At 40.3% G+C, this 18426-nt stretch overlaps 2 protein-coding genes across 13 annotated transcripts in view; one reads left to right on the forward strand and one right to left on the reverse strand.

Moving 5' to 3' along the window:
• CREM (cAMP responsive element modulator) overlaps nt 1-7196 on the reverse strand; it is a 57253-nt gene extending 50057 nt beyond the window's left edge. For 4 of the 10 annotated variants that reach the window (XR_010743172.1, XM_066314989.1, XM_066314976.1 and 1 more), the window contains exons 1-4: nt 6988-7196; nt 4050-4129; nt 2077-2189; nt 1407-1524 (exon numbers count right to left, since the gene is read on the reverse strand). Coding sequence is in view for 8 of the 10 variants with exons in the window: in XM_066314989.1 (XP_066171086.1) it covers nt 1407-1524; nt 2077-2117 (159 nt within the window). In the remaining 2 variants the exon portion in view is untranslated. Of the gene's footprint in view, nt 1-1406; nt 1525-2076; nt 2190-4049; nt 4130-6987 lie in introns of those variants that run through there. The other 6 variants (XM_066315018.1, XM_066315010.1, XM_066314958.1 and 3 more) reach the window with 5 other exon arrangements.
• A 172-nt stretch (nt 7197-7368) lies between these two features.
• CUL2 (cullin 2) overlaps nt 7369-18426 on the forward strand; it is a 49619-nt gene continuing 38561 nt past the window's right edge. Inside the window, exon 1 of one of the 3 annotated variants that reach the window (XM_066314902.1) lies at nt 7369-7624. The gene's annotated coding sequence lies outside the window, so the exon portion shown is untranslated. Of the gene's footprint in view, nt 7625-18235; nt 18257-18426 lie in introns of those variants that run through there. The other 2 variants (XM_066314927.1, XM_066314910.1) reach the window with 2 other exon arrangements.

Here is an 18426-nt window from a genome sequence, read left to right on the forward strand (position 1 = left end):
TATGTGTTTTGGTTTACTGTTATTGAAGGAGATTCATCAATACTTCAGTTACTCATTTTAAGTGGAAAGTATGAGACCCATACCCAGTGCAGCTGAACCTTCACACACAGTACTCACACATTAAATGCACACAAACATAAAAAGTGTTATGCACTGCACAATATAGGAGTGCAAAAACTCCTCTACAGCATTAGTGACACTTTTGTCTCTGGATCAACATTCTAAATCCCAACTGACAGAACACACAGCTGTCTTCTCCACAGACTATTGCACAAGCCAATAGGTTTTACACAACCATCCTATGAAGTTAAAACAGAAAATTTGAACAGAACTACTAAAGAAGAAATGAGGTGATGACATCAACAGAACAAACCAAATAAAATTCTTAAAGCAAAAAAAAGAAAACACTGAACAAGCAATACTCCCAATACTGGATGTATCAAAACCAACAAAAAAAGGTTGATAAATATTTTGCAGTCTACTTTGTGTCTGAAGATCTGACAAAAAGAGCAGCTGCGTTCAGTTTTAAAAATATATCTATAATGTAAATCAAGCATCTAACATACCAAATATGTGGCATCAAATCTTAGCAAATAACTTCTAACTTACAGTGACAAAAAAGTTGTGTAAAACATTTTTTAAAGTCAGTTCTTTTATTCAACAAAGGGCTTTTGAAGATCCTTTTATGTGGTCCATATCACATAAATTGATCTGAAGCTATAAATTTTAGCATTGTCAGGAACACTATTTCTCTCAAGTGCCAAATGTTTCATTATATATTTTTAATGTTTGAGAATTGTTACTATATAATCTTTTATCCATTAACTACCAAAGAATAATCATGGTAGAGCAACCATAGAAAACATGTAAAGTATGCTTTTAGAAGTCCAGACACTGTCATTAGATACACAGGGATGAAACAAAGCAAGCACAAATTTAAAATGTACTTGCAAATAAATGAAATACATTCTGTACAACAACTGGAACTAAGAGAGAACCATGGTTCTTTTTATTCATGTTTCCATTTTTGTTACATGACACATCTTCAAGATACACAAACGGTTTAGATATATACCCTTGATCTTGTAGCCACCTCAATTCTTAAGACTGTGTCCCATCTCCATAACAAGCATCTTGTGAAAGTGAAAGGAAAAAACCCATGTGTCTGCTGATCACTCTGGTCTGAAAGGGCTCCTAAAAAGGTTACCTTTCAACAGACCTGACGTTATATTAGTCCTTTGTTAACTACTGAAGACATAGTTTCCAGTATACCTTTGCTATATTTTCCCTAATATAAGAAAGAGTTATAAAACATGAGAATGCCATACAAATTGATAGTTTAAAAATCACAGCAGCTCTGAATATCACTTCATTGATTCTTCTCATCTTTCCACATTTCAACTTACCTCAGATCCTGAGGAAATCTGACTTTGGCCTGGCTGATTCTGAAGGTGACCAGCACTTCTCTCTGTCACAGAATCCACTGCATTGTCATCCTGTTCAACCATTTCCATGGTCATCAGTCTAAAAGTAAGGACATGCACATTTAAATAACTCAGTACAGGAAGGTGTATCAGGCAGCTAGGGAGAATAATTCCAAACTATTTGGAGCAGACAGAAAATAAGTATGTTTCTGTCAATTTGAAGTCCTTTCCTCATTTCCCTGTATTAAAATATTCACTCAAAGCCAGGAGCTCTAAAACAAGTATTTTGGAAAGCTGCAGGGAGAGGCAGTCCTGGAGATGGTTCTCAGGAAGGGACAAGCAGAGTCCCAGGATGCCATGCAATGCTGGCAGTGCTGCACACAGAAGGTCCCTTCAGCCTCAAGCTGTCCAGCAGCTATGGGCTGCTACAGCCCTCTTAAACCTTCCAAGATGCCTCTTCCCTGCTGGCATTTATGCTTGAATTGTCTGTAAACTACCCACAGCTCAAGAGTCACAACTTCTTCTCACTTTACAGGTTTAAAACTGGGTAGATTTCATTGAAAAATAAGCAACTTGCTGACTCTCAATTTAAACTAAGGGTTTAAACTTCATAGAGAAAACTTCCAAATCTGCTATATAAAAATGCAATTACCTGACAGTTCCTTTTCGATATTTCTTGGCACACTTAGTCATAACGGAAGGTGCGAGTTTTAAAACAAGAGCTTGGATCTCTTCGGCTCCCTTCCTCTCCTACCAAACCCTGCACTGAAGGTGCAACATTGAACAGGTGATGTCAAACATTGCCATAGCAACAGGTCAGTTTACAAACAGAACAGAGACAGGATAGGGTCAGGCAGAGGCAGGCAGGATGCCCTGCAGCCACGCTCCCACCTACACCCTTCTTACACAACCAACTGACAGCCGCCAAAGGAAGACACGATATTAGCTGAGGGATTTCAGAGGCAGCAAATCTCGGTTCTCAGTTTTTGTAACTAGGGGATGCCAAGCCTGACTAAAGGCAAAGTTCAGTTACTTCAACTGATTGATAGTTACTTTGATTTCTTCTCAGGACTTAGACCAAGAGATGCAAGAGGCAGGCAGGGACTGCTACCCACCTGACTCTGAGGCTCTGGAATTTAGTCCCACATGTTATAAGTTAACTACATTAAATACAATTAAATGTAAACCAAACTTTTTTGGCACTGTTTTACAGAACATTGCACTATCTTTGAAGAGAGTAAATTTTACCAGTTTTCTTAGATCAAATTTTTGCCCAAAATAAAGGCATGAAAATATGAAAAGATACCAAATCAAATTATGCAGAGAACCATATTTTGAGTTCATATGCCTCCAGTGGTACTCTACTGAACAGACTTAACAGTACTATAGTTAATGGTAGCCAAGCTGCAAAAAAATGCAACATCTTATGGTTAACATGAGCATTTCTGCTCAGAGAAGAGCATACATACATACCCTATGCCAATATCAATTCAGATTAGAACCATAGGGAGCTATAAATATTAGAATATAGGGAGCTATTTTACACCTAAAATCTTTCTACATTTTTGCCTTGCTAGTTGCCACTAATTACCTTTTTTCTTTAGATCAAATCCAATTAATTATCTACTAAAATTCACCAATCTAACAGTTCTGGGGAAACTGCTTTCACCAAGCTTTTCACCATAATTTTCTATAAGAAGATCTTATCTAATCAAACTATTCTGTTTTTACATATGTACAATATAATAACAATAATAAAGTAGGAAAAAAAGTTCATTTGTAAACCAGGACCACCCACAGGGTCTCAAATATGAAAGATCTATGTGGTTCACGTAAGAGTAAGCTTCAGAATAGCTCACACACCAAGAATGATTAAATAATGCAGAAGTACTGGCAACATATTCATCGTAATCTCTTCCTAAAGATGGGAATATAGTCAAAATTAATTCACTTTATGAAGGCCCTGAAGTATTTTTGTATCTAGAGCCATCTGTCACAGAAAACCTACTGTTAACAAAAAAACCCCCAAAAAACAACAAACCCAAACAACAAAAAAATCAAGTACTTTTATTCCCACCGAATGTATTTCACAGAAATTTTACCCAGAAAGAGCCATTTTTCATCTTGGAAAAAATTCCAAATTCCTAATTCTTTAGCTTAATTTCTCACTGACTACACAACAGTATGAAAATGTATTTCTACTACCTGATCAGGATTTTTCTCCTCAAGACTTTTCACCTGCAGTGCTGCACTAGGTTAGCAAAAAGCTACAAAAAGAGTATCAGTGCAGCAGAAAACTGACAAAGTTATCCCTCGTATTTTGCAAAATGCAGTACAGAGAGAGGGGTGTACTTTTTGATTATTTATCTTTAATTAGAAAAACAACAGCAAGAACTATAGATGCCAATGGAATGACAAACATAATTAACATTTATGATATAAATGGAAAACTCTAGAATTTATATAGATTTTCCATCTGTAATTGTGTATATTCTGACTCTTGATACAAATGATTACTTAAAAGAAAACTTTGCAGGGTGGAGTAATGTCTGAAAATCTGACTGCCATAAAATGCAATTACTACTATGAAACATAGCAAAATAGTTTTCCTAGATAAGCTCAAACCTGCTTCTTTTTGACAACCTCTGTCACCAAAAAGTGACTTGACTTAAAACAATATCCAAATACAAAGATCCAGTCACAGCCTAAAAAAAAAAAAAAAAATAAAGAAAAATAACAAAGTATATGAGTAATTTTAAAAGATAGCTTGTGTATCTTGGCATAAAACTTCAGTGAGAAAGATGACTTAAGACAAAATGTAGCACATCAGTATTAGAATTTAAACATGTTACAATATTAGGAATCTTCCACAGACACAGCCATGGGATCACTGAACTGGCAGGAGCAGGTCAGCTGCAGTCATTTGAGCCCACAGGGTCAGCACTGGCACGGTCACTCTGAGCTGTGCCAGCTCATGTGTGCTTGGACACAGCTCCAGACCAGGCATGCCAAGGAACTCCTAAATTTCAGACTGTCAGTGTCTTCAGAGCATTCTTATAACCTGAACTGTACAGGCATTTTATTTCCCGTACATATCATGTCAACATGAATACATCAAGCTTTTTAATAAATACACAGAAAAAATATTGAGCAATATTATAATTTTGGTTTTTTTCTAAAACATCAGCAATACAGACTGTGGCATGAAACCGTTACTAATCCAATTCAGAAAACAGTTTCCACACATATCGTTCTCACTGCATTGCAAGCAAATTCTAACATATTCATTGCTTTTAAGTTTCCAAGAAAGAAAAACAGAATTTTCTGCCAAGCCCTTAAAATCCTTTTATAAAAGTCTATCAGTAGCAGTACACATCACACTCTAAAGTTAACATCACCTTCCTTCTATTTTTAAAGGAAAACTAAGGAAATAGTTTAAAGTAGGTGGCCTTGGGTCCTGTTTAGTATTATATAATGCTTTTCTTCATTGTATGACTAATTATATACAAGTTTTAGTCTTATGCTCAGCATTAATACTTTTTTATCTAAGTTACTTACAAAGACTGAACAATAATTTTAAATACTCATCTGGATTTTTAAATTAATAAACAAGTTATACCTTGGACTCACATAAAAAGGGGACAAAAATGCTTTTCCAAAGTGTAAGCAAAGATACCTGTTTCTTCCTACATCGCAAAGAGATCTTCAGGATCTGGCAGGAAGTTTAACTGTTACCGAGCTAGTAACATTTCAATATATCTAAGCACATGTTTACTGTAGTTACTGAGACTAATGGGCAGCAGGTCAGCAGCAGATAAACACTGATCAAGAGGATGCATACAGTGCACATCAAAAGCTTCTTCAACTGCCATCAGATGAACCACCCCTGACAGGAGAAATCTGACAGATGGAATCAGCTAGAGGAAAACAGAATTTTTTTCCTAGAAATTTTGAAGCAATTTACAGCTAAAGGTGTGAAATTTTTATATTTTTGCCCATAGGTAAGAGGCGAAGGATAGCATCCCCATCATGACATGTCCTTTTGCAATAGAGCACAAGAAATCCTTTCACTCCTCCTAATACTGTTTGCTTTATACCACTGCATATTAATATATTTAATGTCTATTGGTGAAAATTATAAAAACAGAAACTTCAAAAGCAGACTGCTACAGTATTTTGCATAACTGGAAGTGTGTGACTGTCTAAATAAATACCCAGAGACATTTTAAAAAACAACTTTTTTATTTCAACCATCCTTTATATATCAGGGACTGCTTACAAAGGTGGTTTGATACAAAGGAAATCAATCGTAACGGGCTAAAAAATATGTTTCAGCCCTTGCTCCAAATTTCTTTGAAGGCTTTTATTCACAGGGGAGGTACTAGAAAGCAAGAATGTGAACTTACAAACACCTGTTTTGCATTTATTGATGACCCCACAGTGAGTGTGAAAACTCTCAGAATGCATCGTTTCAGAAGAGCATTGTATTCTCAAGTATGAGCTCTGTTCTGTCTTACCACCCTGGTGGCGTGAAGGACACCAGTTGATAACGTGGTCATAGAATTCAGTCAAGTAAAAAGTGCAACAGCTCAACAGACCCGATTTTGAAAGTGCGAACTCTCCGTTTTCAGTATCACCAGAAGCTTCTTGTGCCTCCTACACTCTCAAAATTCCCGTTTTCCTCTCCCAATACCTCAGCTAAACCCTAAATCCCAAAATTTTAAAACTCCCACGTGCCATTACACGGAGCACAGGCAACGCTACCTCGGCCACTCGGCAGCTGCACCTCAACCCCGCTGACAGGGCAGCGCCGAGCCGGCTGCGAGAGGACACACGGCCCCGGCCGCGCCTAGGCCCGAGGATCGATCAGCCTCAGTCCCCGGGGAATCACTTCACACGCGGCCGCACGCAGCACCGAAAAGGATGCTATCACAGCAGCGGGGGATGCAGACAAAACGCTCAAAGTTTTAAGCACGACTTAGGACGCACGAAGGCCACTGTGATCCCTCCCTACTTGTTCTGACCCAGCTCCGACGGCCCTGTGGGCCAGGCTATAACCGGGAGTAACCGGCGGCAAACGCCTTGGGGCGGCCCCGCGGAGGGCCCAGGACGGGCCGTCCGGACAGGCGCTGCCCCCGCGCCGAGCCGCAGCGCCGGGCGAGCCGAGCCGGTGTCCGGAGCAAGGGCAGCAGCCACCGCCTGCCGGAGCCCGGCCAGCGCCGTGGCTCCCGAGCGGCACCGGAGCCGGCGCCCCGCGCAGCCCTTCCGGAATTCCCGGGATACGGAGCCGCTTCGGGGCAGCCCCACAGCACCGTGAGCTCCGCGCGCCCGCCCCTGAGCACGGCGCGCTCCCGGCTGCCGACGGGGACGCGCCCCCGCCGCCTCCTGCGCGCTCCCGCGGCGGGGCCGAGCCAAGCGCGGCACAGCGCCCCCCGCCTGCCCTCCCGTGCCCGTCCCTGCGCCCTGCCCGCCGCGCCGCCCGCTGCCCTCCGCGCTGCCCCGCTCCCGGCCCGCGGGGGGTCGGGCTGCGCGCACACGTGTCCCCGCCCCCTCCCGCACTCACCCGCCGCCCTGTACGTGCTGCCCCCGTCACAGGGGGTGGGGGGGACCGAGCCGGGCGGAGCCGCACGTCGGCCTCACGTCAGCGCTGATGCAGCCGCGCCGCCGCGGGGGCGCCGAGGAAATGGCGTCTGCGGGGCCTCCCAGCGCCAGCGGCCGCGGCGGGAGGCGGAGCCGCGCGCGGGCGGCGGTGCCGGGCGGCCGCGGGGCGCAACGGCCGCGGCGCTGACCAACCGCCGCCGCGGGGCCCCCGCCGGCGCCGCCCATTGGCCGGGGCGGGACGCGCCGCGGTGCGGGCGGGGCGGCCCCGCGCTGCCGGGGGCGGGGGCGGCCGCTAACAGCCGCGCTACCCGCGCCGCGCTCCGCGCCGGCGATAGCGGGGCGGTGCCGGCCGCTCGCCGCGCCGGCCGGGCCCCGCTGATAAGGGTGGTTGGCTGGGCCCCGCCGCAGGGTCCGGCCGCGGCTGTGCCCGCGCTGACCTGAGGAAGGGACGTTGCACAAGCCCCGGTTGTCCCCTGGGCGGTGCCGGAGCCCTGAGGGACGCGGAAACCTGCCCAGAGGCCGCTCCGCCGACGTGCTGCCCGCGGGTTGTTTTGTAATTCTGTTTAGTAAATGCACGTTCCTTACATCAGTCACTCGTGGTATGACATAGTACTTTACATTTATTTGGTTAAACACCTTAGAGAATGCCAAGAGGCACCAAGCCGTATCGACGTGCGCGTTTCCCCGCTCGCTGCCGCGGGATTAGGTCCAAATCCCCTGAGTCATCTTGGGCTCGTGCTGTCGGTGTGAGCGCGTCCTTTGCCGGGAGCTCAGGCCCGTCCGCTCGGGGTTAATAATATTAAATTGCAACAAATGCGTAAGCCGTAAACTTTGTTACTAGCCATGTTTGAACATCATATGTCTTATTGCTGCTCAGTATTTTACAAAGTAGCGTAAGAAAGTGTTTTACTGAAGTGTATTTTAAATTGGATGTCTCTACATCACTGCACATATATTCTGAAGTTACGTAATGTATTTACCCAGTTCTATGTTTCGGGTTTGTTTTTTTATACTGTGAGAAACTACTCAGTGCGCTAAATAAACATGAAAAACCTGAGTTAATTGCACATAACTCATTGTGATTGAAGAATTGGAGGATGTGTGTGTGAGGATTGGTGATAGGTCCACACAGGTCAAACACTCAGTCTTATTCATGCCATGAAGAGAACCTGCGTATTGGTTTCCTGTGTTTTTTAAAAAAACAACTCTTATCTCTGACTTCATAAGAGGTGAATCATATTTATTTGTAAGGTTTTGCCTTTAAGCATTTAGTTCTTTGCTTCACAGGAGTTATTTAACACAGCTATCAAAATCACAATCTAGCGTAAAAAATACAGATTCTTCAATTATCGCTATTGCTTGTGCAAGTTTTTAGTTTCCATCCTACATTTCCTTTGTCGAAATATTGAACACCCCCTTCCTGTTTTGAGTTCTGTTTCCCTCCCTTTGTTGCATATATATTATAGGTCTGTTTGGGGTTTTTCAATGGGAGTTTCTCTTCCCATAATTAATTCTGCTTTAAGACCTCACCCGTTATGTACAGTATTTTTATGCTCACTAAAATGTTTTCTCTTGTCAACTAAAAATATTTCTTAGAATATAAGATAATCAAATGAACAGGCAAGTGTTAAACTACTGGAAATTACTCTGCTGAAACCTTTGGAAAAAATTCTAGTCTTGCCTTGGATGCTCAAAAAGCCAAAAATGGCTCTTAGAATATTAGCAGCACCTCAAAAATATTTTTGAAGGTAGAAGTCTTATTGCAAACAGGAAGAAATTTTAAATGAGCATGTTAAATAATGGAAACCACTGGAGTGAGTTGCCTGTAAACAAACTGAGAATTTCCATGAACTCTTAGGACCTGGATTTGGACAAGCAGTTATTTTTTATTAGTTTTCAGGTAAAGTCATAAACAGCTTTGAAATGTTTAACTAAGAATTTATTACTATTTATACCACTTCTCTTGCAATGAAGTGTATCGGAGGAGTAAGTGAACTGCCAGAGGGACTTAGACCTTGGCAATGCAAAGATGACTAACCAGATTTGGCTCTTGATGCAGCTCGCTGAAGCTGATGGGCTGGGAGAGGAAGGGAAGGAAAAGTGACTGTTGTGTTCTTACCGCAGCAGGGCCGGGGTGCCATGTTTGTTACCTGCGGCCAGACTGTGCCACAAAAGTGCTCACTTTGACTGAAAACAATTCTCTTTAAATTGGGATCAATGCCTGATGTGGATCCATTTAGTCTCAAACATTAGGACCAAAAGCAGTCCATAATAAGGCCACACAGGTCAGGATTCGTCATGATTTTTATAATTAATGTAAGAACATACACTTGAAATCCAGGCTCTTTGCTGCCATCACAATAACTGCCTGAGTCATCTTTTCTCTCTAACTCAAAATGTCCATTGCTTTCTTTTTGCTTTTTTTGTTTGTTTGTTTGTTTTGTTTTGTTTTAACTTCGGTGGGCAAAGTCAGTAAGTTTTTTTCGACCTGGCTCAATCCTTAGATGTGATCCACTGTACCATCACACAGAGAGAAGTACTACCTTAACCAGGGGGGTTAATGGATGAGCAGGGAGGTGGAGTAACTTCATTTGACACCAAAAGAAGCATGGTGCTCTTTGCAGAGAACAGAAATACCTCACCAATGCACGTTACATCAGTAGAAATGCTATCTGTATTTTTCAGACAACTGATTCTACATACAGGTCACAGCTATCTTTTAAATAGATTTTTTAAGAGGATTGAAAGAATTTAATGCATTTCAGTTCTAATCTTATGAAATGCCTGTTTAGTTTGCTTGTAAAAAAGTTCATGGATTGTCTTGGCGTAAACAATGACAGCAAAACGGATATGCTACCTAACTTAGTTGTCAATTTCTCTTTAATTAGAATCCAGACATCTGAAGATAATACAGGTAAAACTGACAGAAAAACAGACTGGTATTGTATTTGAAATAATTCTGACATTTACTGATTAATAATTTGACCACAGGTCTCCTCACAGACCACTCCAATTTTAGCTGATCATTGAATAATCCTACCTCTATTCTTTCATTGCCTGCAAGGAAATAGAGGAACAAGTGCAGAACTTGCAGAGTGGTTACAGGAAAGTGCAATCAACACACAGCCACTGTTTTCACAATTTATTTTGTAAATGTGATGAAAGTCAGCCAATATCTGCATGCTGTAACAGAATCCTGGATCAGTCTGAAACAGAGAACTGATTAGGCAAGTAGTACTCTTTAATGTGTATAAAATATAAGACTATCAGGTTTTTTACTTTTTTTTTTTTTAATAAATTCCTAGCAATGCAAGAATAATATGGATTTCCATTGGCTCACAAATAGAAAGAAATGGCACACCCTTAGAAAGGCAAACATTGAACAATATTGTAAAAGGCAAAACCCTTGTAAATATAGATTTTTAATGAATATAGATTATTTTACTTACGTATCTGTAGAATTATAAATATTTTGTAACAACTCCTTCCCTAAACTATGTTAAGTTGGAAATAAGACTGAGTGACAGTACAAGTAGTACAAGAGTAAATTGATGATCCTTTTATTATTATTATTATTTGCTACTGCCCGTCACTGGAACCCCTGAAAATGGATACTGCTGAAATCAGGGCTGTGCTAAGGCACTGCCTTGACTTTCGTGGGTTGCATAAGCCAGAAGCACAGGAAGGAATAGCCTTGAGGATTCCCAGGTCTGGCTTAGTAGGAAGCCTGGCATAAGAGGTGTGAGGCTTTGCAGTACCTCATCTAGCTCTACTTTGCCTTGTGTCATGTAAACAATAGGATTTCTTTATTTGGAAGAGTTGTACATTATTATTGGTGAAGAGGATATCAAATATTATTCTAGGTCCATTTTTAAAAATATCCTTACTTTGATTTTCTTGGGTTTGTAATGATTTGATCTTTGGATAATAACTTGCAGTAATGTTATAATATTTTACACTCCAGAGATGAAATACAACATTTTAATGTGGTTTGTTTGTGTTCGTCTTGTTTGCATTTTTTTACCTTTTTAGGATTTGTAATAAGAAATTGAAGTATATAAATATGAAACAGGTATCCCAAGTCATATGCTCCTATCTGGTATGTCCTGGAGTTTGAAAGGAGTTACTTACTGAGGCACCAAAACATAGGAAAGCAAATCAGAGGACACTAGCAGCTCAACTGTGATCACTTTATTAATCACTGCTTGAACAACAACACAAATGGCTAAAATGATTTGTGAATGTGTCGTTAGATACCTGGTGTGGTGTTTGCAGGTAGTGAGGAGAATTGATAGGATTCAGACTGTCTGTTTCCTAATCCACCTGTCCTAAGTCAGGTCTTCAGCACTGTTGTCACCCCACACATTGGAGCCAGAACAAAGAGAACAGTGGAGAAACCTGCAGTCTGACAAAAAACCTTGACATTATATAAATTGCTGCCTACTCATTTGTTGTGTATTCATTTTATGACAGAAATTATTATAATGGGAAAATAATATTCTGACTAGGGAACAATGTAAGGTATCTGAAATGTTTAAAGGATTGACTGGTGACTTCAAGATATATGGATAATGATATTTCTATTGCAGCAGAAAAAACAGAATGGTAACTTAGATCTACTACATGAAATTTTCATTTCTGCTGAACAATGCACTTTACTTATATAACACCTTCCTCATAACATGAATATAACATGTACTTCACAGTATTCATAACCATTTAAAATATATTGCTGTTTGTTGAGATCTTTAAACTTTTCAGGTGAAAAGTACCAGGCTTGTATAAAACATTATTTTGTACTTATAGCATGAATATTAAATTTCCAAACAAGTGCTTGAGTTTTATTTAAAATTTAAATACATAAAACTTTACTATTAAAAGTTTTCTGAATAGGCTGTGTTAAAAGAAGCACACAGAAAAAGTTTGTAGTTGAATGTGAATACACTGTGCCACAGGAATAGGGATATCCCAAACACTTGGCATACACTTGTGCCTTGAAAAAGATGTAAGGCACAATGAGCCAGTGCAGGAATGTGGCCAAAACTAATAGGACATTGAGGAATTACCTCATAGAGAGGTGAATGACATAGAACATTCAGATAATGCAGTAAAAGGAAAACACATATAAAGAGTTCATATTTATTAAAAATACCCAATGAAAATAAATAAAAAAAGAAGAAATTGCATTTGTTAACACAGTGGCTGTAGACTAGATTTTCTAGCAACTGTAAGTTGTTTTTGATGGGAGAGCAGATTGTTTTTCTGGTGGTAAATGGTTGTAAATGACAGTGAAGAGCAAGAATGCAGAATATAAAATGAAAAGCAAAAGCTGCTGAATAAATGGAGCAAGGTAAAGGTGTCTGGGAGCTATAAAGAGAAGGAAGAAGTACAAGTGAAAAATAACTAAATGGAAGAGTATTCTGTATAACAGAAGATTATCAGGCTATTTGCAGTGTATTTATGTGAGAAAGCTTCTGTATTTCTTTCATGTCAAGAATTGTTAGTTCTTAATCTACCAGTGATACAGATAAATGACTAAAGAAATATATATTTCTGAAAAATATATATCTTTCATCAAATGCTAGCTCAACTAATTTATCTCTTTGATGATGCTATTTTGCCAGCTGGTTTATTTATGACCCATTTTCTCTCATTCTATTTGTCTAGCATTTTGCACGTTACAGGAGGTTTCCATCTCCATTAAGTATGAAATATGTATTTTACTGGATTATTTGAGAGACAAATATATATACTTTTATAAAATAATTTCTCAAGAAAATCCAAGGAAATGGCTTAATTTGGAAAATGACATTTTAGAAATGGGCAGTAGACATTTCCCATTTATCATATTTTAGTGGAGACAGATACTATTTGCTTTTTTGTCCCTTGGGTTTTCTGGGTTTTATTTTGTTTTTATGGAAACAACAGAGCTGCAAATTCAACCTTGTCTCAAAATTGTGTTCCCTAAGAGTCATCATCGCTAGGGGTTCTGCAGTCACCAAGTTCAAGTGTTTTTCTTCCATCTGTGTGTATATTTATATGTGCTGCACACACAGATGTCATAGAGCTGTATGCTGAGGTTTACATTTTTAGCATAGTGGTAGAACCACTCAAGATTTACATGACTATTTTCTCCAAAATATTATGCCTAGCAAACAAAAAGCAGCAGCTCCCTTCCTCTCAAGTATCTGCTCATAAAATCATAGGATTATAAAATCACTGAGGTTAGAAAGATCTCCAAGGTCATGGAGTCAAACCTTTGGCTAAACACTACCTTGTCAAATGAACCATAGCACTAAGTGTCACATCCAGTTGTTTCTTGAACACCTCCCAGGATGGTGACTGCAGCACCTCCCTGGGCAGCCCATTCCAATGGCTGACAACCCTTTGAGTGAAGAAATTCTTCCAGATGTCCAATCTGAACATCTCCAGTTGCAGCTTGAGGCCACTGCCTCATCCTGTCTCTGGTTGCCTGGGAGAAGATGTTGACCCCCACCTGGCTACAATCTCCTTTCAAGGAGCTGTAGAGAGAAAGAAGGTCTCCCCTGAGACTCCTCAAGACTAAACATCCCCAGCTCCCCCAGCTGCATCCTCATCTGACTTATTTTCTGTACACTTCACCAGCTTCATTGCCCTTCTCCAGCCATGCTCCAGCACCTCAATATCTTTCTTGAAGTGACAGGCCCAGAACTGGACACAGGACTCGAGGTATTGAGCAATGTCTTTTCACTGTGTTACAGCATCCCCATGAAAGGATTATTTCACTATGATTTTTAAAAGCAATTGTACAGTGGTGCACATGATCTATGAGCCTTTTATAAAAAGGCACTGCTAAAAAAGAACTTGAGCCACTTTCCAAATATAATTGCACAATTTCTGAATCAAAAGGGAAGAAGAATTTTGTTTGGTTCATTGCTGGTACTATAAACAAATATATTCCCAGATCATGAGCTTTCTTGGAACTGCAGCTTCCCTTCCCTAGCATGCAGCATCCTCTCATGGCTGTCTCCCTCTCTTTCTCATTTCCACCAGCAGAGATAAATTGTGATGTTTGAACAGGTCCATGTCCTCAGCTCTGTCACCACACTTCCCTAACTCACACTAACTTTGGGATTTTATGCATATAAGCTAAAGCATGGAAACTACAAGCTAGCTTATTTACTAGACTAAATTTCTGGAGTAGTTTCATATTCAAACTAAACCTGAAAGCAAAATCCCAATAATTAACTCAAACCCAGCCAGATGATGACTCAACCATTTTTAACAATTCAGAAAATAAAGCCACCTAATAGCTTCTTTTTGCATTCTTTTTCCAAATGCTTAGGTAAGCAATTATCATTACTATATTTGGGATGGCTGTAATAATGATAACTCCAAATCATCTTGGAGGGCTTAAAAAGCAATGTTTATTAAAAGGCACATCCTTTTTATACACTGTTCTGATACACTGAAGATGATTGGTCATTTAGACCAACACCCATTCGTAAACATCTTTACAAGTAAACAACATGGAAAAACCAGCAGATTAGAAATTGTTTAGAATGTCTTCTCACAGCTCCCCCAGAGCAATGCCTGGGAAAGCCTACCTGACTTAAATTCACACAGACTCTGCACTGCCTGATGCCTAATATTTTCTCCCTGACCAGGGTGTCAGCACCCACAAACAATATTATAAATACTAACACTGAAAGCTCTGATATGCCAGGTTGCTTGTTTGTTGGTAAATTGTTATATCTGGTTCACCCAGCCCACAGCAAGTACCTTAAGCCATCGGCATCTGATGCACTCACTGAACAGACGGATTTACAACCTTGTTAACTGAACACACAGAAGCTCCAAAACCTTTTATTCTTTTGATACCTCATATATAAAGCTGCTTAATATCTGAACATTCCTGTGAGTAAAATAACTTAGGTTACTGCATCGTAAAGTCTTGACAGCTTATTGATTTCTAAATACAAGTTCTAAATACACAATTTTGCTTGCCAATAATGTTGCAGAACATTTTAAGCAATTTTTTTTTTTCAAAAAAGTATAGGAAAGAAAAGATAACTAGATTTGCTCAGACAGATAATTTAACTTCTTAGCTACAATGACATGAAAATAAATTGGTGCCCCTTTTTAATAACAGATGGAAAAAAAATAACATTTGCAAATCTTTTTCCGAGCAGTCCTGGGGAAGGATAGAATAAATGTGGGAGATGAACTAAACACGTGATGGCTAACTAATTAATTTTGTTTGAGAGAGTTCAACTTTTGTTAATTTTCCTATTTCATGGACAAAAAGGTGTTTTATTGTAGGTTGTTCAAGTTGAAACTCTTGAACTACTATTTTTTATCTATTCAGCGCTGCCATCTTGTGGCCACAAGTGCAGTGAGCAGCCGCTTCTTAATGAAAATTAAAGGGGTTAAAGCAGATTAAATAATCACACATTTAAAATTCTTCATAAACTCAGAAAAAGTCTACAAGAATAATACTTAATTACTGTGTATTTTATAATCACAAAGGGTTTTTTCTGTTTATACATATATTTTGCACGTTACCACATGAAAGACAAATATCCACAATAAAAGTCTAGATTAAAAATAGCTATAATGAAATAAAGGTCCATTCCTGCCTTCATTTATCTTGTTTTCAGAAGCAAAATATTGTTTTAGAAAATCTTAGTAATGTTTTCTGCATCAATAATGCAGACTAACTCACTCATCTAGTAAAAATTGAATATAACATAACATAAACAATCCAGTCAATGTTCTCATCTTCTACATGAAAAAGGCTAAGGAATATGTTACTGTAAAAACGGGATTTTAAATCAAAGACAAGAAGAGCAGATAGCAACATGGAAGGCATTTGCAAATGCAGTGGTGGTGGTGGTGGGGAATGTGGATACTCACTATCAGTTCAGACTGCAGTCTAAACTGCTTTTAAATAAAGTGGTAGGTGGTATAGTGGCACATTTAATATGGTGTTTGTATTACCACAGGGCTGTGGGATTCCTAGTGCTGTACCAGAATAATACAGTGTTAGATGTAGCATAAACAAAAACAAAATAGACAGATCCTTCCAAAAGAATTAATGACATAAGAGAAAACAAGTTAATGCAAACAGACAGAGAAACAGAAGTATCAGAAGAGAGAAAACAAATACATATAAACAACGGGGGAACTCAGGAAATACTGCAATAATGATTAGGACAGTACTGAGCAGACTTGATAGCAGATGTAATCAAAGGAACATAAATTTGTATATATGGCAAAGTTTTAAGATGGCATCTGCATGTAGTAGAAAATAACATGTGTCACTCACTGTAATCAACAATATATAAAGAACTGATAAGAATTTACTGGGAAGAAAGTCTTTGTAGGACTATCCTACAAAACTTCCAGAATTTCCACCTGTCCCCCATCTTTGTCTCGCCTATGTACAACTGCTGAAAGACAACAATGCCTCGATCAAGCAGGATTTAAAGTGGGTCTGCACATCTGCTGTCATGAAGAAATGCATCAAGACATGACTGAGGTAGCTGAGGACATTATTACTTGGTCATGCTCTGCCAAATGGCAACTTTCATTGCTGGCTGTCTTGGGCATGTCTGCACAGCAAGTTAATTCAGAGGATCAACATCTGGGCTTCAGCAGGTAGGAGCAGCCCCAGCACAGAGCTAACACTGAACTGAACTCACTGATGCATAAATCACGTACCCACTCACATAAAGCATTGGTGCATACGTACAAGTTTTAATCTTGCTCTTGGCAGATACATTATAATTACTTCTTAATAGACTGAATGAGAACCTTTGTTCTCTCAGAAGTGCAGGCAGCACTGTGGGAGTGGTGAGATGACCTCAGCAACACACACAGTAAATGCTCCTGCAATGCCCTGTTCTGTGTTTTCAGGTGATAATTCTCCAGACACCATTGACAAAGAAGCTTGATGAAAAGGATACCCAGATTTTAACATTTTGTGACTTAAGTAGAAATTGTTATTTCCTAAATACAATTTTTAAATACCTTATATAAAAGCAGTAACAAATGTTCATGTTCTTCCTCTGAATTGCAACTCTCTAATTTGGCTTCCTCAACTGCAGCCTTTTAGAACAGAGTGTGCAGTATAGTTGAGGACTTGGTACCTAATTAAAGTCTGTGCTAATTGTGAATATTCATAATTTCAGAAAATTAATACATGATTCTCCCATGCTGAACACCCAAATTATTAGTTTTGAAAATATCTCCCTTCCTATATCTATATTTCCATTTTATAACAGCTAACTCAGGACTAAACTTCCTCATATAATAGAAATTTGGAAAATACGTACCGGGCAATGTTTGGGTAGTGTATAGATAAGGATGTTTTTCATTAGCGGCCATCTAACTTGTGATATCTGATCTTGTACAATTAATACAGTCACATAGCATGGTTCAATAGCATAATTAAATTGTGCCAGCATATATTTAAACTTCTAAAAATTTAACTCACAAACTTGTGGCTAATGCTACCACTAAAAAAAGAGCCTTCAGTCCTCAAAAAAAAAAAAAAAGGAGAAAATGCCACAGATACAATCCAACACTTGCAGAAAATAACAGGCACTCAAAAGCTTTAAGTTATAACCTACCTCTCCCCCAGCAAATGAAGAGCTTTAAACTAGCAGAATAGAAAAATGAAGGGGTTTAGTGTGAAAATAGAGAAAGTTGAAATGGTGTTTAAAATGTCTGGAAGGAGCTAATAAAAAGAATTTTAAAAGAGAACACAAAGGCTTAATGATAAATCTGCAAGCACTGGAAATGAAATGGGCAAGGGCTTGATTTGAAATCAGGGAACGCAATTATTTTGACAGGAGTTTTGAGTAGTTTGAAAATTAGGGAATTTTCAGAAATAAAAGTCTGTTTTCCAGAAGACTATTGTCTCCTGCCGAGAGCTGCACCGTGTGCTCTAGATGAATCCTTTTTCAAAGGACTCGTATGTCCGCGGCGAGCGCTGCGGGCGCGGTCCCGGGCGAGGCGATGCCCGCGGCACGTGAGCGCGCCCCGCTACTTGTCTCCACAGCGACTCTACTTTGTTACTTCCACACAACAACTTTGTGTTGCCCCTTTCCGCCAAAGCCCACAAGGGGCCGCCGGCTGCTCTGCCGGGGCACTGCCCGGGGCGTCCCACACCGGAGCGGGGTGCTGCAAGCTGGGGAAATTCCCTGCTGGGGGCCGGCGGCGGGACGGGGACTCTTGCACCTTCTGAGGTAACGGCGACCTCCTCAGAGGAACCCCGGGAACGCGGCGCCGGGGCAGACTCGTTCCAGCCCCCGTCCAGCCACCTCCCGCCCGCCCCCCGCGACTCCATGTCGGGAAGGCGCGGGACGGGAACGGTCCCGCCATGGAGGCGAAGTGACGCGTGCGCGGTGACGACCGC

The sequence above is a fragment of the Sylvia atricapilla genome, chromosome 1, assembly GCF_009819655.1.
Source record: "Sylvia atricapilla isolate bSylAtr1 chromosome 1, bSylAtr1.pri, whole genome shotgun sequence".
Taxonomy (NCBI): Eukaryota; Metazoa; Chordata; class Aves; order Passeriformes; family Sylviidae; genus Sylvia; species Sylvia atricapilla.